Raw genomic sequence first — 24,644 nt, 5'->3', positions numbered from 1 at the left:
GCAAGAGCAGCCGGGTTAGGTAAATCTGGTGTCTGCTGCTGCTGCCATTTCCCTGTCATTAGTAGATATTCCATATTGGTTAATGCTATGATTTCTTCCTCTTCTGCTTGTGCTTTTATTTTTCTTCAAGGAATGTGATACTTATACATAATGCCTCAGAAATAGGCATGTTTTTCTTTGTTCTTGCTTCTGTAGACACGTACACTTTTGTTTTCTTATTATTTTGATTTCTCTCTTTTTCCCTCTTGCCTACTTTTCTTTAAAGGTGTGTATCTGTTTTTGACTGAAATGTGTTTTCTGGAAGAGCTGGTATACGAAAATTATTTATTGACTCTTAACCATATGAAAACAATATATGCTACCGTTTTGTTTGAAAATTACCGTTATTAACAGAACTTTAAAGCATCCATAAGCATCTTAGGGGGAAACATTTGATTGGAATTAATTTAAGCTCAATTCTTACTCTTTTCAATACAGTATTTCTCAAACTCTGAGGCTTGCAGAATTCACAGTTTGAGATCTGGCATCATTTTCAGAAAGAGACTTCAGTAATGTGTAAGTAGTCTTTTGTTTTTGTTTTTATTAACTATTTTCTGTAAGAACACAGTGAAATGTTAATCTGCCCGATCTCTTAACAAGAATTTGGCATATATTCACCACATAATGATCTTGAGTGACCAGCAATGCAAAATAACTTGTTGAAAAAATGTTTTAAGTGTGCCCTGGGTCAGTATTAATTCACATTGTTTATTAGAGCATCCCCAAATGTAAAGAGTACTGTATTAAGGAACTTGAGTTCTTGCCCAGGCTCTACCACTAACTAGCTAGGTGTCCTTAAGTAAGCCACCTTCTGTGCTTAAATTTCTTTGGCTATAAAGTAAGGAATTAGACTATTACTCATGAAAAGATCTCTTCTCCTTTAAATGTCTATTATCTTAACTTTCTTCTCTCTTTGGTATAAATCAGGGGTTGGTAATCTTTCAACACGAAGCTGTCAAATTACACAGTTGTGTTTTGATTTTTTTGTTTTTCGCTTGGAGATAGGTGTTAAGAGGGGAGGTGGTTCCAAAGCGGACTAGAAGAAGAATAAGCTCCCCCTTGCTTAAGAAATTTGCCCCCACACAATCCTCAGTTTGGATTACTAAAATTTACCATTATAAAGTGGAGTTTGGCTTGGGTGGGTTAAACCTTTTTATTTTTTTTTAATTAAAAAAAATTGTCTTTTTAGGGCCATACCTGTGGCATATGAAAGTTTCCAGACTAGGGGTCGAATCAGAGCTGTAGCTTCCAGCTTACACTACAGCCATAGCAACACAGAATCCTTAACCCATTGAGTGAGGCCAGGGATTGAACCCGCATCCTCATCAATACTAATCAGGTACATTGCTGCTGAGCCACAGTGGGAACTCTGGTTAGATCTTTTAATTAATGTGTTTATTTTAGGGTTGTTTTTGGTGTTTTTTTTTTTTTGGTTTTTTGTTTTTGTCTTTTAGGGCCACACCCATGGCATATGGAGGTTCCCAGGCCGGAGGTCAAATTGGAGCTGTAGCCCCTGGTCTGCACCACAGCCGCAGCAACACCAGATCCAAGAAGCATCTGTGACCTACACCACAGTTCACAGCAACACCAGATCCTTAACCCACTGAGCGAGGCCAGGGATTGAACCTGCATCCTCATGGATACTAGTCAGATTCACTTCCTCTGAGCCACAACAGTAACTCCTGGTTAAACCTTTTTAAAATAAAATAAACCTGCTATTGAATATAATACACAAATAAGGTATCTTTCCTTTCAAAATCTCCATAGAATGCTGATGCTCTAGGGATGTCAATTTTCAAGGAGATATGGGGGAAGGGGATTGTAAAGTAGGAGTCACTCTGTACTTGGGACTTTTGGGAGAAATGGGTAGAAAAACTTTGGGTAGGGTGAAGGCAAGCACTTGGGATCTGGAAGGGTGGTAGGAGAAAAGATGGCTAGAGGTGGAAAAAAGTATAGAAAGAGATGTGGAAAAATAAAACTAAACAAGAAACTCTTTGAAGGTAGATGCTGGTTTTCATCAGTATTGTTGTTGGCTCTTAGAATAGTGTCAGATCTTAAAAAACATTTATGAAAAATTCATTTAGTGAATGAATCAGTTACTTTTTCAGTAAATTTCTAATTTCGTCCAAGGCCCTGATGGTTAGATTCAAATCATCTAGTTTATCTGTGTTTATCCTACGTTCAACAACTATAGTGTTTAAGGTAATTGAGGTTCAGAAAATTGATTCAAAATTATAGAAAAAGACATTACATTTAGTATCACATATTTGAGGAAGATTATAAAGTGAGCTGTTCATTCACTGAACAGTTTTTTTTAAGCACCTACCTACCTGGGAAAGCAAGAATGGAGTACTGATTGCAGTGTATGTTTCTACTTGATGGAATATTATGTAGGCATTTAGTATAATTATAAAGATTATAACAGTTTAGAATAATGCTTATTAAATAAAATATAAATATTTATATTGGATTAGATGGATGTTTTCTGTTCTCAAAGAAAACTAGAAAATGCCGTTAAATATAAACCAAATTTAGGAGTTCCCGTCGTGGCTCAATGGTTCACGAATCTGACTAGGAACGATGAGGTTTCGGGTTTGATCCCTGGCCTTGCTCAGTGGGTTGAGGATCCGGCGTTGCCGTGAGCTGTGGTGTAGGTTGCAGTTGCAGCTCGGATCCCACGTTGCTGTGGCTCTGGCATAGGCCGGTGGCTACAGCTCCGATTAGACCCCTAGCCTGGGAACCTCCATATGCCGAGGGAGTGGCCCTAGAAAAGGCAAAAAGACAAAAAATAAATAAATAAATAAACCAGATTTATTATTGTGAATGGGATTGTTGAATTTATTTTTCTTTCTGCTCTTCTCTACAATTCATAAAGATTAAATGAAAATCCACATTAATTAATTAATTAATTAATTTTTGTCTTTTTAGGGCTGTACCTGCAGCATATGGAGGTTCCCAGGCTAGGGGTCAAATGAGAGCTGTAACTGCTGGCCTACACCACAGCCACAGCAACACAGGATCCAAGCCATGTCTTTCGACCTACACCACAGCTCACAGCAACACCAGATCCTTAACCCACTGAGCGAGGCCAGGGATTGAACCTTCATCCTTGTGGATGTTAATCAGATTTGTTTCCAGTGAACCATGACAGGAACTCCGAAAAATCCACATAAATTTAAAGTGTTCTGAAAATTTTGACAAACATACATTGAGTAGGACAGGGTAATAGTGTATCATCAAAGAGGAAAAGTATTTGAAGAATAGAGAGATTGCTTTGGTTGGAAGAAAAATGAGAGGTAAATTTAGAAAAGATGAGAGTGAAGTTCTCTAGTTATGATAATGTAAAAAAAGGGTGCTCTAGGTTAAGTATTTATCTTTGGAATTACTTTTTTATTTTTTTTTTTTTTTTTTTCTTTTTGCCTTTTCTAGGGCCGCCCCTGTGGCATATGGAGGTTCCCAGGCTAGGGGTCTAATCGGAGCTGTAGCCGCCAGCATACACCACAGCCACAGCAACACCAGATCCGAGCCACGTCTGTGACCTACACAGCAGCTCACGGCAACGCCGGATCCTTAACCCACTGAGCAAGGCCAGGGACTGAACCCGCAACCTCATGGTTCCTAGTCGGATTCGTTAACCACTGAGCCACAATGGGAACTCTTTTTTTTTTTTTTTTTTTTAGAAAAAATTTCTAGCCTATTTATTTAAGTGAACTGAAATGAGGGAGAGTTAAAGCAGTCCATTGTGTTATCAACCATTTTCATATATAATCTGGAATTTACGGCCCTATTTGAAAGACTTTGCTCCTTTTACCATTTTAGTAATTGTTTATTATTTTGCAAAACTTTTACGTTCAGATTTTTTTCATTTTTTTCATATATTTTTTAAATGTTACTTCTGATTTCTGCTCTTGCCTTTTCTTGTCTTTAGAGTTAGCCTAAGTAGCAAATGTTTTACTACTTGACCTAATGGAGTGATAGATGAAATAAAAAAGAATCTGTATTGATTGGTCAGGGATTGAAAGGGAGAAAAACAGGTCAGTCTCCATTAGTTGCTAAATGGGTAAGAGTTTTCTTTTAATGGTTTCTCAATTTAATTTCTCATGAACCTTTTAGGAATAGAGAGCATACTTTCTTGTTTTCTAGTCCCAAAGAAAATAGATGTAATTTGAAGTGAAATACTAGCCAAGCAGGTATCTGAAATTTTAAGAAGATGCCTGTAAACCTGTAAACATCATATGAGCTAACTCCTTAGGTTACCTATATCATGTTGAACAAAGAATACTTTTTAAAAAAATGGTTAACGATATAGTATTGTTACTTGAGCTTGAATAAAGTTCAGGGGTTTATGTTACTGTGATTATTTAGAGAATTATTGGATCAAATCTTTTTGTGTGTGCCCCCCCCAATTCCAAAATGAATTTAGAGAAATTTACCTCCAAAAAAAAAAAAGAAAAGAAAGTTAGCTCCAGTTCAGAGGTTTATTTTTAAGGTTATTCATCTTAGCATTTAAAAAAACATTAGCGAAATAAGTTACTATAATAAATGATCAACAATAAGGAAATAGTTAAATCAATAATTAGCTAATAATCAATTAGCTCCTAATTGTTTAGGGGTTTTTGCTCTGATGTACTATACTAAAAGTCCAAATTTTATATGTGACTACAAATGCTTTCCTTAAATGATCTTTCCATGTAAAAACAAAAAAATTTTTTTTCAAATTTTGGCTCCCCCATGGCATATGGAGCTCACGAGTCTGGGATCAGATCTGAGCCACAGTCACAACCCAAGCCACAGCTGTGGCAATGATGGATCCTTAATCCACTCTATGGGGCTGGGGATTGAACCCCCATCCCAGCGCTCCCAAGACTCCATGGATTCCATCATGCCACAGCGGGAGCTCCCACTTAAATTTCTGTGACACTTACCAACACAAGGCATTTAGTGTTAGTATAAGTTTATATGTTTAGTATTTTCCAAGAGAATTGTAAATTTCATACTCCAGTAGAAGTCTCTAGGTTTACTGAAATTGTTAGGAAATACCATTCATTATTTGTTTCTGTATTAAAGATTCAGTATTTTCCTTGCGTTATAATTTGTATCAGTGTCTTCTTCTTAGCATCTAAACTTCAAACTTACCTTAAAAATCATTGATTTAAAATAAAAAGTAGAAGGCATCTTCAGTATTATATAGACTCTTCTTGAGTGAATTAAAGAACATTTGGATCTAAAGGTCACCTGGAATGTTGCCAGCTGTGTTCTAGGCATCATGTACTTTGTCAACAGTGCCTTAAAATAGTTTGCCTACCTTCCTTACCACTCTCCACCCCCAGATGAATAAATGGAAAACAATAATAATGATAATGAGGCAAGAGAACTGGAGTGATAAATGATTTACTTTTCTGTTAATTAATGTGAGGATTTTATCACTACTTTACAATTAATAGTTCTTTTCTTATAAGTATTGATGAAGAACAGTAACTTTTTCCCTTTTAATAGCTATATACTATATTCTGTTGTGAATCAGATCAAGTTATTAAAAATTTGTGAACCAGGAAGTACTAACAAAAACAAAATTTTCATACAATTTTCCCCCAAATATATGCTTATTGATGTAATAGCTGTTTATTTCCAGTGGGTAAGGTAGCAGCCTTCAGAAGAACCTATTAAATATTCACGTTTTCATCATAATACTATTTCCATTTTCTTACCCTTCTTTCTGCATAACAAGACATGTATTATTATATGTAATAGTGACTAACTGTGCTTTAGTTTGAATAGCATGAAGTCAGAGTGTGTGAAAGAGGAGAATATTTAAATCTTTTCATTATGATGAAAAGAAAGTACTCTACCAGAGTATTTTTTGAGATTCATGTCTGTCAAGAGCTTATAATTTAAAATTCATGCACATAGGGGAGTTCTATTGTGGCTAAGCAGAAACGAAGCTGACTAATATCCATGAGGATGCAGGTTCAAGCCCTAGCCTCACTCAGTGGGTTAAAGATCCTGCGTTGTTGTGAACTGTGGTGTAGGTCCCAGATGGGGCTTGGATCTGTTGTGGCTGTGGCTATGGCAGCTACAGCTCCGATTTGACTCCTAGCCTGGGAACTTTGATATGCCATGGGGTTGGCCCTAAAAAGACAAAATAAATAAATAAATACAATTCTGCACACATGAAAGCATATAAACACTTATAGAAGCTGTGAGTGTATGTAACTTTGACCCAGTAATTTACTTCAGTAAATTTATCCTGAAGAGTTGTTAGCCAGAGGTTTATTTTTAAGGTTATTCATCTTAGCATTTAAAAAAACATTAGCGAAATAAGTTACTATAATAAATGATCAACAATAAGGAAATAGTTAAATCAATAATGTTAGTCCATTAAAATAAAATAATACTATATAGCCATTAAAAATTGTTTTCAAACACTTAGGAAAAAATTAATTACAAAAGTGCTTTTAAAAAGTACTTTTTTCGGGAGTTTCCATCATGGTGCAGTGGTTAACGAATCCGACTAGGAACCATGAGGTTGTGGGTTCCATCCCTGCCCTTGCTCAGTGGGTTAACGATCCCGCGTTGCCGTGAGCTGTGGTGTAGGTTGCAGACGCGGCTTGGATCCAGAGTTGCTGTGGCTCTGGCGTAGGCCGGTGGCTACAGCTCCGATTCAACCCCTAGCCTGGGAACCTCCATATGCCGCGGGAGCGGCCCAAGAAATAGCAACAACAACAACAAAAGACAAAAAAAAAAAGTACTTTTTTCTTCTACTTTAAAAAAAATGGATAGGCACCTGTCATGGCTCAGTGGAAATTAATCTGGCTAGCATCCATGAGAATGCAGGTTCGATCCTTGGCCTTGCTCAGTGGGTTAAGGATCCGGCGTTGTCTTGAGCTATGGTATAGGTCGCAAACGTGGCTTGGTTCCCACTTTGTTGTGGCTGTGGCGTAGGCTGGCACCTGCAGCTCTGATTCGACCCTTAGCCAGAGAACCTCTACATGCTGCAGGTATGGCCCTAAAAAGACAAAGGACAAAAATAGGTAGATAGATAGATAGACAGACAGACAGTCAACTGTTTTTTTGTAGAGCACCTGTAATATGAAGTCAGCTGAGAGTGAATATTCAATCTTTACAAAGTCTTCTTGGGATAACAGGTTAGGAGACATTTCTGAAAAGTTTGAGCCCTTTATTTTATGCAGAAATCTTATATGTAAGGGAATTACTACATAGGAGCCGTATATATCTAAATAAAACAAATAAGAGCTTCTGATCCTTCTACAAACTTGTTTTTTAAGCAAATAGGATGTTTACAGAGTATATTTGCCAAATGGTTACAGATTCCAAGAAATGTGGCATGAATTCTGAAAACTTGTGATATTAGCCATTTATAAAATTAAATGAGTTTTGGGATTATGATGAAAATGGTGATACTTACATTATAAATAAGTGTACTAATAAGAATTTCTTTGGCCTCGGGTGTTTTATAGTCTGCCAAATAGTATTTTTTATTTTTAGGGCCACACCTGTGGCATGTGTTAAGTTCCCAGGATAAGGGTCCAATGGGAGCTATATCTCCTGGCCTATGTCACAGCCACAGCAACGTCAGACCCAAGTTGCATCTGTGATGTATGCCGCAGCTTGCGGCAGTGCCAGATCCTTAGCCCACTGAGCAAGGCCAGGGATCCAACCCACATGCTCATGGATACTAGTTGGGTTCATTACCGCTTAGCCACAACAGAAACGCCAGGTTGTTTACTTTAAATAGCATTTTCTCAAGCATGTTCTGAGGGGTTTTTTCCTAGTTCTTAAGTGGGAAAATAGGGTTCTTGTTCAAGTAGATTTGGGAAATCCTGGGTTAAGCAGAGTTAATCAGGTATCTTTATCAAAGGACTTCTGAGGCTTTAATATTTTTATATAAATTATAAATGTACAAAAGAGGCATGTGGTATGTATACCTAATTTATTAGTTCATAGAATCCTTCCTTTATATTTACAGGAACTAAATCTAATGTGAGACACTTATTGGGAAATTTCTCTTTTAGGGTAAACTTTTTTCAGTAGCTATTATATAAATAATGACAGTACTGCAAGAGTTTGTGTTTTCCTAGTTCAAGGACAAATAAGGTTTGTTAAGTGATACTAGACAACTGAAGGAGATTTTTCTCTTATTTACAAATATACAATGAATTCTACTTTGTGTATTTTTTCTTTGAATTTGTGATAAACATGTACTTCTGTTAAAATCTCCATCCTACTTTTATTATTTGAAGTTCTTCTGTTGTATCTGCTGAAACTCATTCATGGTGAATTTTTCTTTGAATGTCTTTTGTAGTTTTGGAATAGGAAGTCATCTTCAGGGGGCTTTTTCTGTGGAAAACCTGTGTTAAGGGTATACCCTCTAGAACTTTTTTGCATTTGCTTCCCTGGGCGTGTCACTAGCCTGGGAACACAGATATTGTTAATATCTCAGTTTTGAGCTTCTTGGGACCACGCAAATGGCTTTAAGGTCATACTTCACATACACGTGTAAGTAGGCCTATTGTTTATATATTCTCAGAAGAGACTTTTTACCATCCCCACCCCCCTAAAGTTGAGGCCAAATTGAGGCAAACTTTATTATCTCCCTGTACCAGTGGATGGATTTTTATAATTCATTCTTTAACTGGGGTTATAGTCCTTTGAGGCTCCTGGCTTAATACTGATGTCTCAGTTCCAATTCCCTATCTTAGTTGTTCAAGGCCTTGTCTCCTGTCCCTGTAGTACCTTGTTAAAACACAAGCCTCTTGATTATTGAGGAAATCAGCAAATTTCCCCCACCCAGTATCAGCTTATGCACTGCATTCTGGCCTTTGGTTTCTTCACTATTGTGGGGTCCTGGGAATTTCCCTTACAATTTTACAAGTCACTCTATGCGTTTAAAAGGATGTGAGTTTTTTTGTTGTCTACTTAGGTAATTTAGGCTTCCGTGTCGCCAAAAATGGAAACTCATGCATGCATTACTTTTATAATAAAAAAATAATGCTAAGTATATACCCTTTTCTTAAAAGGCATACTTTTTATGTATGAAAGTGAAATGTGTAATACTAATGTATTTATCAGGGAAGTAGTGCACTTTTTGTAGTTTTTCATTTTTATTTGTACACAGACCACTTACATTTATTTGGCTTATTATAGGAGAATACTAATCTTTTACTTTCCTTTTAGATGTAGCCTCCTGTAATGGAAGATGATTGAAGATAAGGGGCCTCGTGTTGCTGACTACTTTGTTGTAGCAGGATTAACTGATACTTCAAAGCCCCTTGAAGAAGAAATTCACTTCAATGATGCCTGTCATAAAGTAGCTAAACCAAAAGAACCTATCACAGATGTTTCAGTTATTATTAAATCTCTTGGGGAGGAAGTACCACGAGATTATACGTGTATTGATGTTACCCCATCTGGACTATCAGCTGATCTCAATAATGGAAGTCTTGTGGGGCCACAGATTTTCCTTTGCTATAGAAGAGGAAGAGATAAGCCTCCACTTACAGATCTGGGGTAAGTATTTTTTAAAAAGAATTATTGTTTTGTTTTTCTGTCTTTTGTTTTTAGGGCCACACCTGTGGCATGTGAAGGTTTCTGGCTAGAGGTCGAATCTGAGCTGTAGCTGCTGGCTTACACCAGAGCCACAGCAATTCAGATCTGAGCCACATGTGTGACCTACACCGCAGCTCCCGGCAACACCAGATCCTTAACCCACTGGTCGAGGCCAGGGATCAAACCCATGTCCTCACGGATACTAATTGGGTTCGTGAGCCCTGACAGGAACTCCAAGAATTATTGTTTTTGATCCAAGTAATAAACCTTGTAGATTTTGAAGATAACTCTTCAATTTACTTATTTATTTATTTTTGTCTTTTTGCCATTTCATGGGCGGCTCCCATGGCATATGGAGGTTCCCAGATTAGGGGTCGAATCGGAGCTGTAGCCACTGGCCTCCGCCAGAGCCACAGCAACTCGGGATCCGAGCCACATCTGTGACCTACACCACAGCTCACGGCAATGCTGGATCCTTAACCACTGAGCAAGGGCAGGGATCAAACCCACAACCTCATGGTTCCTAGTCAGATTCGTTAACCACTGAGCCACAATGGGAACAGCTTTAGAAAAACAGATATGTTTATATCCAAAATTCTGTATTCTTTTCCTGTGTTCCTTATTGTCTTTTCAGTGTCTCTTTGCCCTATAGGTTCTGAGCATTTTCATTTTGTCTGAGTTTTTTTGTATTAAAGATGGAGGAGAAAGTTTAAAAAATATTTCCAGAAAAGTGTCAGAAATTAATGTATTATGCTGGTCATAAAATTTTAAATTATTTTTAAGAAAAAGATGGCTTTTAAGGATCAGTTATAATGATCATTATAGTTGGGTGCTTAAGTCTGCATGCATCAAACAAGGATCTTGGGTAAATTAATGCTTTACTTAGGATACTGTATTGAACTTGGGACTCCTATTTTATATAACAGCTTTAGTGAGTTATAATTCATACCATCCAATCAACTTATTTACGTTGTACAATTTAGTAGTTTTTAGTATATTTATAGAGTTGTGAAACTGTCACCATGATAACTTTTTAATATTTGTATTGTGCCCCCCAAATAAGCAACCCTATATTCATTTTAGTTACTGTCTAATTCTACTGTCTGATTGTCTCTAACCCCTTCAGCTTTAGGCAGTTACCAGTCTACTTTCTGTCTCTGTGGATTTACCTATTCTGGACATTTTCTGTCAATATAATCATACTATATAGGGTTATCTTGTGGCTGACTTCTTTCACTTAGCAAAATGATTTCAAGGTTTATCCATATTGTAGTATGTGTCCATATGTCTGTACTTTATTCTTTTTTGTTTCTCTCTTTAAAAAAAATTTTTTTTAGGACCACACCCTCCATGACATGTGGAGCTTCCCAGGATAAGAGTCAAATCAGAGCTATAGCTTCCAGTCCACACCACAGCCACAGCAACACCAGGTCTGAGGCATATCTGTGACCTACCCCATAGCTTGCGGCAGTGCCAGATCCTCAACCCACTGAGTGAGGCCAGGCAGGGATTGAACCCTCATCCTCATGGATACCAGTCAGATTTTTAACCTCTGAGCTACAACTGGAACTCCTGTACTTTATTCTTTTGTAGAGCTGAATGATAGTCCATCTTACGGGTCTGTCACAATTTATCCATTCATCAGATGATGGACATGTGAGTTGTTTCCCCTTTTTGGCTATTAAGAATAATGTTACTGGAAATATTTGTGTACAAGTTTTGTACAGACATATGTTTTCATTTCTCTTGTATATATATACTTAGGAGTGGAATTGTTAGGTCATATGGTAATTCTGTGTTTAATCTTTTGAGGTACTGCCAATTTGCTTTCCAAAGTAACCATACCACTTTGCATTCTCATCAACAGTGTATGAAGGTTCCAATTTCCCCCCATCCTAGCCAACATTTTGTATTATCATTTTGATTACAGCTGCCCTAGTAGGAGTGGAGTGGTATCTTACTGTGGTCTTGATTTGCATTCACCTCTTGGTTGAGCATCTTTTCATGTGCTTATTAGCAATCTGTATATCTTTGGGAAAATGTCTTTTCAGAATCCTTTACTCATTTTTTAATTGGGCTGTCTTTTTATTATTTATTATTGAGCCTTGAGGGTTCTTTACAAATTCTCCCTACAAGTTCCTTATCAGATATATGATTTACAGATATTTTCTCCCATTCTGTAAGTTTTCTTTTCACTTTATGGTATCCTTTGGAGCTAAGATTTTTTTTTTTTATGAAATCTTATTTATGTGTTTTTTTTCTTTTGTTGTTTGTGTTTTGGTATTATATCTAAGAGGGCATTTACTAATCCAGAGTCATGAAGATATTCACTAAGTTTTTGTCTAAGAGTTTTATAGTTTCAACCTTTACATTTAGGTTTTTGATCCACTTTAAGTTAATTTTTTTAGATGGTTGAGGAGAGTGTCCAGCCTAACTCTTTTACATCTGGCTATCCAGTTGTTCCAGAACCATCTGTTGATTAGAATATTCTTTCCCCATTCTCAAAAATTAATTAGCTATAGATACTCAGGTTTATTTCTGTAATTCTATTTCAGTTCTCTCTGTGTGTCTTCTAGTTGTACTACAGTTTTGGTTACTGTAGCTTTGTAGTAAGTTTTTACAGTGGGAAAAACACTGGGAAAGTAGGAAGTGTGAGTCTTCCAACTTTGTTAATCATTTTCAAAATTATTTTTGTTATTTTGGGTCCTTTGGATTTCCATTTAATTTTAGGATCACCTTGTCAATTTCTGCAAAGATCTAAAAAAAAAATCTATAAAACAGGAATGCATAAATGTAAAAAAAATATATATACACACATGTATATTTATTTATACAGGAGATTCTCCCTAAAAAGCCAAGGAGTAGCTTTTATAATGTCTTCATTATAGATGAAGGGTTTATAGAGAATGCAGATTAGCCTTCTTGTTTCCGTGGCTCTGTTGCAAAAGGGGATGGGCTTAACTTAAAATATTTTGTAAATAAGTTATCAGTGTTGCTGCTAATATCAGAAGAAAGGCTGTAAAAGTTCCATCTTCTAATATATTAAATCTGAAAATGGATAGTCATGTTTATTCATGCCTAAGAGGAGATATTGGAAGAGCTCTTGAACTTTCTTCTACTTTTAAAATTCTGTTATCTAATTTTGATGTCAAAAAGTTATATTGGAGTTCCCGTCGTGGCGCAGTGGTTAACGAATCCGACTAGGAACCATGAGGTTGCGGGTTCGATCCCTGCGCTTGCTCAGTGGGTTAACGATCCGGCGTTGCCGCGAGCTGTGGTGTAGGTTGCAGACGCGGCTCGGATCCCGCGTTGCTGTGGCTCTGGTGTAGGCCGGTGGCTACAGCTCCGATTGGACCCCTAGCCTGGGAACCTCCATATGCCGCGGGAGCGGCCCAAAGAAATAGCAAAAAGACAAAAAAAAAAAAAAAAAAAAAAAAAAAAAAAAAAAAAAAAAAGTTATATTAAGCTCAGTCTTTATTGTGTGATAATTCATGAACTAATTGCAGCAATTTTAAATGGGTTTCAGAACAGCTACTGTATTGTTTTATATGAAGTTTGCATATTTAGTAAATGGCTTGGGAAAATAAGCCAGCTGTTGGATCTTATTTTTAAAAGGTTAGGTTAAGTTGCTCCTTATGATCACTGATGACTGTCAGAATTCTAACTTGCAGATAAAATGAAGGGAATGTTGCAGATTCTTGTTAGCTTGTTACAGTTGCCTAGATTAGAGGTGAGGAATTTTCCAAGCACAGGAAGGATTCTCCAGTAGGAAAGGACTTGAACTGGAATGACTAAATTAACCACTCTTATGGCTATCCTCATTGTGGAGAATATGACATCATTCTTGCTTTTAAAAAGCGTATAGTTTAAATAGATAAGAAAAGTTACTCAGTAATATAAAAATCAAAAATAGTAATGCAAGTAATGTATACACCAGCATAATAATCCCTTATTAAAGAAAATAGGTAGCTTATTATATCAAATATACTTATAATCTATATCTTTTAATAATTTGGGGTGTAAATGGTTGTTTGTTGTTCTGTGTACTGTATTTTTGTTTTCTTGTTTTCAATGGATCATTTGTGTGCCAGGCATTATTTTGGAGACCCTACTTGTAATCTCATCTAGTTCTGCCAAGATCATGTGAGTTAGATTTTTTTTTTTTTTTTTGGCCATGCCTATAGCATGTGAAAGTTCTGGGTCATGGATCAAACCCATGCCACAGCAGTGACTGCACTAGGTCGTTAACCCGCTGTACCACAAGAGAGCTCCTGGATTTTTAAATTCAACAGCTAAGTAGTGTAAGAGAGAAGTAAGTAACTGACTACAATAGTAACAGATGGTAACAGTGGTAGGGATTTGAATTCAGATATGCCTAACTTCTCTGTTACAATGCCTTTTTTTTAAGATTAAGAAAGAAAAAAAAAACATGACAGAAATTTCCATTGTGGCTCAGCAGGTTAAGAACCTGACTAGTATCCATGAGTATGTGGGTTTGATCCCTGGCCTAACTCAGTGGGTTAAGTATCCAGGTTGCCTCAAGCTGCAGCTTGGATCCTGCATTGCTCTGGCAGTTGTGTAAGCCAGCAGCTGGAGCTCCAATTCAACTCCTGGCCTGAGACTTCCATATGCCACAGGTTTGGCCTTAAAAAAAAATAAAAGAAAAGCAAGATCAAAAGAAAGAGCAGTAATTAGGCTAACACTGGAATATACTAGATGCTATGATTAAGCATCAAACTTTGCTCTAATTTTTCAAAATAGAATGTTGCAAGAAAAAAAATGTTTAAGTTTGCTAACAGCCAAGACAAAAGGGAAATTAAAAATCATGTTAGGAAGAAATAATTTGACCGATTTCTGGCACTAAATTTTATTTGTGTAATGGGACTGTATAAAAAGGAATACAGATTGATCTCAGGAACATTGCCTTTTGCCTGTTAATAATAATTTTTCTAGCAACCACAGAAACAGATTTAATATAGTATTGGGACAGGCTGGAACCTGGGACCCTTTGCTGCAGTGCTTGCACCTGGACAGACATCTCCTTGTCTCCTTGAGCAACAAAATACAAAGAAACTATAAGGGACTAAAAATAAATGCGTACGTTTGTACAGTTGGGGCAAATTATGAACAGCAAGATACAAAAAGACCGAAAAACCAACTGCCACTTCTGAGGTGTCTGGGGGAGAAAAAGCAGGGCACTGTGTATGATTCTGATACAGCACCACCGAGAGGGTGAGCTGACCACCTCCAGCCCAACGCATCACATCAGCCCAGCCCTCACCCCATTTAAGGGAACAGCTTACCCTCTGGCTGGAAACAAGAATGAGAACCTGTTACTTGTTTTTGCTCTCTCATGTTGCAGCATGAGTGCCAGTAAAGCCTTGCCTGAATTTCTTTTCTGGCCTCTTATCAATTTCTGTTGATTAAGGAATCCAAGAACCCTGGTGCATAACAGTAGGGCTTAAAAGAAGTTTTTTGTCTAATGCCATGGACTTAGCATTAAAGTAAAAATTAGTGAATTCTGTGAGGGAATAAACTAATATTACTTAAGCGTGATGTTCTTTGTGTTCCCAAGTACTTTCAGTAATAGTATCTACAAAACTTAAGGAATGAATGCCTGGCCTGCCCTTTATTAAAAACCTATAATTTTACCATAAAGGATGAAGGGGAAATGTTCACTTATTCTTTTGATTAAAGATAGATTGAGGTCATTTTCTCTTTTGAAGGCCCAAAACTCTCTCTTAAACCTAAAGGAAGTATTGGAGATAAAAGTATGCAAGCAGGTTTTATACTGTATGCCAAAGAGCTTTTTGTAAAAATTTTAACTCCGGTCAATATACAATGTTGCTTTTTCTAAAGATAATGCTTGGTTTTAGACATATGTACATACATACACTTACCTGTCAGTCTGACCATCTAAATGGAATGCTAAAACAAGTGCCTTTACACAGAATTGCCATGCTGTGGTTTATGTCAGTAAAGACAGAGGTTAATCTGAATTTTCCCTACTTTATTAATTTTTTTAGGGAAAACAGTTATTCTTTAATCTTATATGGGATTGCAATTCAAACTCCCTTTCATATACCATGGGTGCAGCCCTAAAAAGCAAATAATAATAATAATAATTTCCCTGTACCATTGGAATGTCTGCTACATTTAAGGATCAGCTTATGATTCCTAACAATATTACCCTTCATATTTGAGGAAGCTTTGTAATTGTGTACTAATTTATTTATTTTTTAGGGTTTTATATGACTGGAAAGAAAGATTGAAACAGGGGTGTGAAATTATTCAGAGTACTCCCTATGGACGCCCTGCAAATATTAGCGGCAGTACGTCATCACAAAGAATTTATATCACTTACCGAAGAGCCTCTGAAAACATGACTCAGAATACGTTGGCTGTTACAGACATATGTATTATTATACCCAGTAAAGGAGAAAGTCCACCACACACATTCTGCAAAGTTGACAAGAATCTCAATAACAGTATGGTAAGTGATTCTTTTGCACTGATAAAATTAGCCACCGATGAAAAGAGCATAATTTAAAATAAATCTAAAGTAATTTCGTTGTACTTTCAAAAAAGAGCTGTGCAAAAAACTTTATTCTTCTTCTTCTTCTTTTTTTTTTTTACTTTAAAAAGTAATTTTCTGAAGTTCTCATCATGGCACAGTGGAAAAGAATCTGACTAGGAACCATGAGGTTGCATGTTCAACCCCTGGCCTGGCTCAGTGGGTTAAGAATCCGGCATTGCCAGAGTTCCCATCGTGGCGCAATGGTTAACGAATCCAACTAGGAACCACGAGGTTGTGGGTTTGGTCCCTGGCCTTGCTCAGTGGGTTAAGGATCCAGCGTTGCTGTGAGCTGTGGTGTAGGTTGCAGACTCAGCTCGGATTGAACCCCTAGCCTGGGAACCTCCATATGCCGAGGGAGCGGCCCTAGAAAAGGTAAAAGGACAAAAAAAAAAAAAAAGAATCTGGCATTGCCATGAGCTGTGGTGTAGGTTGCAGACCAGGCTCAGATCCCACATTCCTGTGGCTGTGGTGTAGGCCAGCAGCTATAACTCCAATTGTACCTCTAGCCTGGGAACTTTCTTATACCATGGGTGTGGCCCTAAAAAGCAAATAATGATAATAATAATAATAATTTTCCCACTTCAAAAGTAATGTACTAGTCAAGGGGAACCCTTCCACTGTGTGCTACATCCCATTTGCTCACCAATTTGAGGACATGGCATCAGAAATTCTCCCTACTTTTTTTGTGAATCATTAGATTTTCACTCTCCAGTAGATTATTTCCTCCCCCATTCAAAAGATGTTATAATACTTATCTTTACAAAGCTTCTTAACTTTTATAGCCCACCTCACTATTCCCCCTTTGATTGTTCTTTCCAATACAACATCTCAAAGAAGTTGACTGTATTCTGTCTCCTTCCTCACTTTGACTTTCTCCAGTTAGGCTTATATCTCCATCATTACACTAAGACTGCTCTTATTGAATCCCATGATCAACTCTTCGTCTTATTTTTCAGTACATTTCGACATAGATGATCACTTCTTCCTTCTTGAGCAGTGGCAGGAAGAGAAGATGTAGTCTCTATCTTCTGTACTCTCTTGCTTTGTCCTCCTAACTCACTAGTCATTCCCTTTTGCCTTTGCTAATTCTTTCCCAATTCCCTAACCTCTATACCGCAGAGTGCCCCGGGGTTCAGTCCTTAGACCACTTATCTTTATAATCAGAACTCACTTCCTTGATGATTTAATCATTTAAATAGAGGCTATTTTTGGATGACTTGTAGATTTCTGTGTCCAGCCTGGACCTTTTTGATTTGTTACCTCTTCTTGGATATCTTATCAAATAGGTCATCTCAAATTTAACATGTCCAAGACTGAACTGGTGTCCCTCTCCAAATCTACTTATCCCCCTAGTCTTCCTCTTCTAGTAAAAGGAAATTCCACTCTTCTAGTTACTCAGACCAAAAATCCTCGGACTAACCCTTAACATTTATCTTCTACCTCTCATTCAATTCTTTTGTAAATTCTATTGACTTTAATTTCATACTGTATTGTGAACTTGAGCACATCTCTCTCCATTTGCTGCAACCTTGATCCAAGCCATAATCATCTCTTAACAGAATTATTGCAGTGGTCTCCTAATTCAGGCGTTAGGCAAACTTTTGTATAAAGGGCTAAATAATCACTTAGCTTTTGCAAGTCATATACAGTCTTTGTCGCAAATTCATCTTCTGTTTTAAAAAAAACATTTTAGGAGTTCCTGTCGTGGTGCAGTGGTTAATGAATCCAACTAGGAACCATGAGGTTTCGGTTTCAGTCCCTGCCCTTGCTCAGTGGGTTAACGATCTGGTGTTGTCTGGTGTTGCTGTGAGCTGTGGTGTAGGTTGCAGACGCGGCTTGGATCCCGCATTGCTGTGGCTCTGGCGTAGGCCAGCGGCTACAGCTCCTATTAGACCCCTAGCCTGGGAACCTCCATATGCTGAGGGAGCGGCCCAAGAAATAGCTAAAAAGACAAAAAAAAAAAATTTAAAGTGTAAGAACCAATCAAAACTCAGTTGTATGAAACAGGGCTTGGCTCAAATGCTGGCCATAGTTTGCCAGATCCCTGGTCTAATTGATCTCTGCTTCCTGAAATCTATTCTTCACATAGCAGCAAGGGGGATACTTTTTTTTTTGTTTGTTTTTTTGGCTGTACCCACAGCATGCAGAAGTTCCCAGGCCAGGGATCAAACCCATGTCCCACAGCAGCCACCTAAGCCACTGCCATGACAACACCAGATCTGTAATGTGTTGCACCACAAGGGAACTCCAAGAAGGATACCTTTCTTTTTTTTTTTTTTTTTTTTTTTTTTTTTGCTGTCTTGTGGCATATGGAGTTCTTGGTCCAGGGATCAGATCTGAGCCACAATTTACAGCCCAGCTGTGGCAGTGTTGGGTCCTTAATCCTTAACCCTCTTTGCCAGCCAGGGGATCGAACATGCGTCCCAGCACTCCAGAGATGCTGCTGATCCCATTATGCCACAGCAGGAACTCCCCAAGAAAGATAACTTTTAAAACATAATTTAGATCATATCACTCCTCTGCTTAAAAGCCTTAATGGCTTCCCGTCTCACTCTTAGCAAAGTCCTTCCAGAAGCCTTAAGGCTGTGCATGATGTGTAATTATAATTACCTTTTTTCTTTTATTGCTGTTTCAAATTTTAAAAAGAAATGTGTAACCCCCCTAAAAAAAATTGAGAGGGGAGCAAATTGTAGATCTGTGAAGTAAAGAGTGAAAGTTCTGGGGAGTTCCCGTCATGGTGCAGTGGTTAACGAATCCGACTAGGAACCATGAGGTTGCGGGTTCGGTCCCTGCCCTTGCTCAGTGGGTTAACGATCCGGCGTTGCCGTGAGCTGTGGTGTAGGTTGCAGACGTGGCTCAGATCCCGAGTTGCTGTGGCTCTGGCGTAGGCCGGTGGCTACAGCTCCGATTCAACCCCTAGCCTGGGAACCTCCATGTGCCGCAGGAGCGGCCCAAGAAATAGCAACAACAACAACAACAACAGGCAAAAGACAAAAGACAAAAAACAAAACAAAAAAAAAGAGTGAAAGTTCTTATTCCTACTTCCATCTTTTGTGATTCTGTGTCAGAATTAACAATTAACAATTTGGCTTGTGTCCTTCCAGGCCCTTTTATGTGCCTATATGTGGAGTATATATATATATGTATATATATATATATATATATTTTTTTTTTTTTTTGGTCTTTTTGCCATTTTCTTGGGCCGCTCCCGCGGCATATGGAAGTTCCCAGGCTACGGATCAAATCAGAGCTGTAGCCACCAGCCTACACCACAGCCACAGCAACTCAGGATCCGAGCTGCGTCTGTGACCTACACCACAGCTCACGGCAACGTCAGATCCTTAACCCACTGAGCAAGGCCCGGGATCAAACCTGCCACCTCATGGTTCCCAGTCAGATTTGTTAACCACTGAGCCACTACGGGAACTCCTGTGGAGTATATTTAACATGGATAAGTTCATCCTTTATTTTTCAAAAATTTGAAATTTCAAAATATTCTGATATAAGTTTTTTTCACTATCCATTTTTATCAGTTAAAATAATACTCTAGTGAGTTCTTTTAACAATTGTATAATATTCCAGAAAATACAAATGAAGAATGATGAATTCAAGTTATTTCCATTTTTCTCATTACTGATAATGCTGCTTTGATCAATCTTGTGTTTCTTTTTTTGTATATTTATTGCAGTGTTTGTAGAAGAATAAATAATTTTAAGTATAATTGATGGGTATGGTATACATTTTGAGAAGTGTTTATAGATTACTCTGAAAAAATTGTGACAGCAGCCAAGTATTTCACATCCATTAAATCAGTTAATCCTCACCACTACCCTGAGTGATCATTTTTCTTCATTTTATAGAGAAGGAAATTTGAGAATTAAAGTGGTTGTTACTTGTCCAAGGTTATAACTTCAATAAACATTGAACCAAGATTCAAACCCAGACTACAGAACTCCAGAACAAAACCCCTAAACACTTACTTCATTGATTAATTATTTCCTTATAATATATACTGGAGTTTCTTTTTTTATTTTTTTTTTTTTATTTTTTAGGGCCACACCCATGGCACATGGAGGTTCCCAGGCTAGGGGTCTAATTGGAGCTTTAGCCACCAGCCTACGCCAGAGCTACCGGAATACCAGATCCGAGCCGCATCTGTGACCTACACCTCAGCTCACGGCAGGGCCAGATCTTTAACCCACTGAGCAAGGCCAGTGATCGAACCCTCTACCTCATGGTTCCTAGTTGGATTCATTTCCACTGTGCCACCATGGAAACTCCTGCAACGTGTCTGTTTAAAGAATTTTATCCCAGAAAATTTTAACCGATTGATATTCCTACCAATAAAGTATGAAAGCATTCATTTTTCTTAAATAAAATTTTGTCAGCCATTGGATTAGCAAATCATAAATTTTCAAATTTAATTTTTTAGTGATCCTAGGGCAGATACATACATTGTCCTGTTATAACTACGTAATTAACACTTTGCTAAGATCTAAAAAATTTACACACATCTTATCGCTTATTAAGTTTTCATAGGAAGTTGTTTTTTAAAACTATTATTTATCCTCTCTTAAGCTAATAACACAGGAAATACTGAAGCTTTAGATAAAGCTACAAGAAAAAAGAACTTGAGTTTTTTGCCATGTGACTGGATATAGAACAAATCGTGGGAGCCTGGAAATGTTTTTAACCCCCTCAAAAAATAGTAAAATAGATTTTTTTTATTGTGTAGTGGTTAAGATCAGTATAGCTGAGCAGTTCAGAGTGCAGATTCTGGAGGCAGAGTATATGGATATGAATCTCATTTCTGACACTTGTCGACTCTGTGACCTTGGGCAAGTAATGTAACCTCTCTGTGCCTCATTTTCATAATTGTAAAATGAGAGTGATTATAGCATCCATCTTATAAGTTACAGTCATGATTAAATGAATTTAGAATCATGTCCCCGTACATAGAAAGCGCTATGTATGTATTAGCTTATTGTCTACAAGCATCTTTCAATTCCAAATTTTCTTTTAGAAAAATCTGCAGTTTAAGGTAGTAGCAGTATTTGTTTAAAATGTTTAATAAGTGATTCAGAAAAAAGATATCAACAGTATTTCATTTGTATCCTAAACATTTTTTGGTAGCTATGTGACCCCCTCCTGGCTATTTCTTGTTAACAGCCATTCTATACAAAATGCACTATTTTTTTCTGCCATCCTTGCATTTTGATTTGGTGATGATGTGTGACAATGGAGAGATCATGGTGGAGGAAGAAGATCATGGTAGCAGATAAGTTTTATAGGCCTTGTGTGCTGCTGGTGGTGACAGCGAGAAGAGTTTAACTCTTCCATAATATAATGTCCAGCTTAACCAGATTTGGTTTGGTATTTTAGCAAGACTCTTCAGGCTCACAGATACTTGGTGTTTTCCCATTGGTGAATTTTCCATTGGTTTTCTGGGATTTGTTGGTTTTGGATTCAAAGTGAATTAATGGTGTCGTTAGAACCATTTCTCAGTTTTATTAATTAATCAAAGTGTCCAAAGTAGACTCGTTACATTGAAACCAAAACCAGAGCCATGAGTTTCTATTTTTCTTTACCCTGAAGTTTTGGTCCCAGTGTTGTGAGAGCTTTAATTCTCTGCTGGAAGAATAAAGAGGCAGTGTAACAGTGTGAACAGAAAGGATTCCAACTAAACTGCTGGATTTGAATTCCAGATGCATGTCTTGGACAGGTTCTTGGTCTCTGTGTCTCAGTTTTCTCACTCATGAACCAAGGATAAAATAGTATTTTATTTCACAGGCTTTTTGTGAAGATTAAATGAATTAATATTTGTGAAGAACTTAGGATAGTGCCTGGCACATAATAAGTGACAGGTAAATGTTAGCTATTTTTAATTACTCCTTTAGTTAACTCTGCTTAATCAGTCCCTTTTATGTGTATTTAATGACGGGGAAAGAGTTTTTCTTTTTCAGTTTTATTGAGATATAATTGACATATAGCAAGGGAGAGCTTTTTAAATTTCTTTTTTCCTTTTTTTTTTTTTTTTTTTTTGCTTTTTAGGGCCACACCCATGGCATATGGAGGCTCCCAGGCTAGGGGTCTAATTGGAGCTACAACCTTGGGCCTGTGCCACAGCCACAGACGCAGCAATGCCAGATCAGAGCTGCATCTGCAGTCTACACCCCAGCTCATGGCAAGGCTGAATTCTTAACCCACTGAGCCAGGGATCGAACCCTCAACCTCACGGTTCCTAGTCAGATATGTTTCCCATGATGGGGACTCCTAAATTTTATTTTATTTCTGCCCAGTGGGTAAGCGCCTCTTAAATTCTTTAAAGAAATATTATAGGAATAGAAACCTCTTAAACACTTATTTTCTTATATAGAAACCTCTTAAACACTTATTTTCTTATTCTTAAATCTAGTATCAGTCTTGAATATAGAGAGACTTCCCTGATTTTTGTGGTAGACTTTTTTTTTTAAAGCAATGGGTTATGGTTTATATCTATTAATGACCTTTGTTTCCATTGACTATAAAGTAGTAAAAGCAAATTTAGATCTTTGAAGTAGATATGCAATTGAATTTTCTTTCAGAAAAGCTAATATAGACATGAAGTGCCAGGAGCTTTTTTTCGTATCTGTCTAATGTATATATAAAGAATCAGGGAGTTCCCGTTGTGGCGCAGTGGTTAACGAATCCGACTAGGAAACCATGAGGTTGCGGGTTCGATCCCTGCCCTTGCTCAGTGGGTTAACGATCCGGCGTTGCCGTGAGCTGTGGTGTAGGTTGCAGACGAGGCTCAGATCCCGAGTTGCTGTGGCTCTGGCGTAGGCCGGTGGCTACAGCTCCGATTCAACCCCTAGCCTGGGAACCTCCATGTGCCGCAGGAGCGGCCCAAGAAATAGCAACAACAACAAAAAAAGACAAAAGACAAAAAAAAAAAAAAAAAAAGAATCAGGAAGTGGTTAGGATTAAATTGTTGATGTGTTGATAATTCCCAGCAGTATAGTTACTATAGTTTATTCTTGTTTGGGGGCAATTAGGTAGCCCAAATGAAAGCATCTACTAGTTTTCTAAATCAGGAGGAAAAAAACAAAACACAGAGAAACTAATCTAGTGGCCATGAGGACATGTTTGTTGAGTCTTTCCTCAAGTTCCTACATGATTTTTGTACCAAGCTTACAGCTTTGGCTTTAAAAAAACAAAACAAAACAAAACAAAACAAAAAACTCTTCCACTTCTCTACCTCCCATTAGAAGCTTATGAAAAGAGCTTTCAAGAATTACTAGTTTTTAAATTTTGAACCATAAGCCTTAAGTGATTTGAACTTTGATTCATTTAGAATAGAATAATATTTTAGAGCTGGAAGAGTATTTAAGAGTAGTCATGTGGTTCAAAACTGAAAAATGTGTAGTTAGTCCAGGTGCTTTTATTCACACAGTGAATCTTTTTGGCTAATTTGGGACTGTCTCCTGGGTTTTTAATTCATCAAGAGTATTTTTTTTAAATACTCTATACAAATGACTTTTGTTTTACAACCTTTCAAGAGTGTCAGTATTTGATTTGCCAAGTTTATTTAGAAAAGTGGAATTATTAACAAACTAAGTAGTTAAATCATATACCTGAGAGTTCCTTGGGTTCAATCCCTGGCTGGCACAGTGAGTTAAAGGGTCTAGCATTGCCACAGCTGCAATGTAGCTTGGATTTGATCCCTGGCCCAGGAGCTCCATGTGCCAATGAGGCAGCCAAAAGTGAAAAAGAAAAATATATATATATCCAGAAGAAAGGGAATCTGAGAGTGTTTTTTGCCATGGTAAACCACAATATAGATATTTTATGGGTTAAACATCTAAAGTATTTTTTAGAACAGTGGCTCTTTCTACTTTCTCTTTTGCCAAACCTTTGTATAAGAAAGAATTTAGAAAATTCTCTTGCAGTTTTGATACCATGGCTCTTTTCTTCCAGAGCCTCATAACTTTTACTCTATCTCTAAGTCCTTGTTTTTTATTTTAGGATATTCCTTTCAGCTTCTACCATATCCACATGGTAACCTTTTTCATCACGAAAGTTATTGAAGGTTTTTGTTATCTTTACAAATCTGACTTATTGGGAAGTGGAGTTTGGACGTTGCAGTAGAGGGCCCTTTATAAATTTTTTGCCCACCAGATAAATTAAAAGTCCAGTTTGCTTATATTTGTAGTATCCACTTGAATTTCTTTTTTTTTCTTTTTTTCTTCTTTCTTTTTTTTTTTTTTTTTTTAAGGCCATACCTGCAGCATATGGATGTACCCAGGCTAGAGCTCATATTGGAGCTACAGCTGCCAACTATGCCACAGCCAATGCCAGATCCAAGCTGAATCTGAAGCCTATGCTGGAGCTTGCAGTAACACCAGATCCTCAACCCACTGAGTGAAGCCAGGGTTCATACCTACATCCTCATGGATACTAATCGAGTTTTTAACTTACTCAG

At 37.4% G+C, this 24,644-nt stretch overlaps 1 protein-coding gene across 18 annotated transcripts in view; it reads left to right on the top strand.

Annotated features, from left to right (window-relative positions):
• Window positions 1-24,644, top strand: part of DENND4A (DENN domain containing 4A) — a 128,273-nt gene that overhangs the window by 31,242 nt on the left and 72,387 nt on the right. For 12 of the 18 annotated variants that reach the window (XM_084978573.1, XM_084978558.1, XM_021100187.2 and 9 more), the window contains exons 2-4: window positions 478-555; window positions 9,235-9,567; window positions 15,850-16,099. In XM_084978573.1, the coding sequence (XP_084834699.1) occupies window positions 9,257-9,567; window positions 15,850-16,099 (561 nt within the window). In that variant the 5' untranslated portion in view covers window positions 478-555; window positions 9,235-9,256. The remainder of the gene's footprint in view (window positions 1-477; window positions 556-9,234; window positions 9,568-15,849; window positions 16,100-24,644) is intronic. The other 6 variants (XM_084978581.1, XM_084978564.1, XM_084978547.1 and 3 more) reach the window with 1 other exon arrangement.

Source organism: Sus scrofa, chromosome 1 (assembly GCF_054392235.1).
Source record: "Sus scrofa isolate SSC_HxYL_T2T_F1_AM1 chromosome 1, Sscrofa_HxYL_maternal_Yorkshire_Landrace_v2.0, whole genome shotgun sequence".
Taxonomy (NCBI): Eukaryota; Metazoa; Chordata; class Mammalia; order Artiodactyla; family Suidae; genus Sus; species Sus scrofa.
This window is presented reverse-complemented; position numbering and strand designations above follow the sequence as displayed.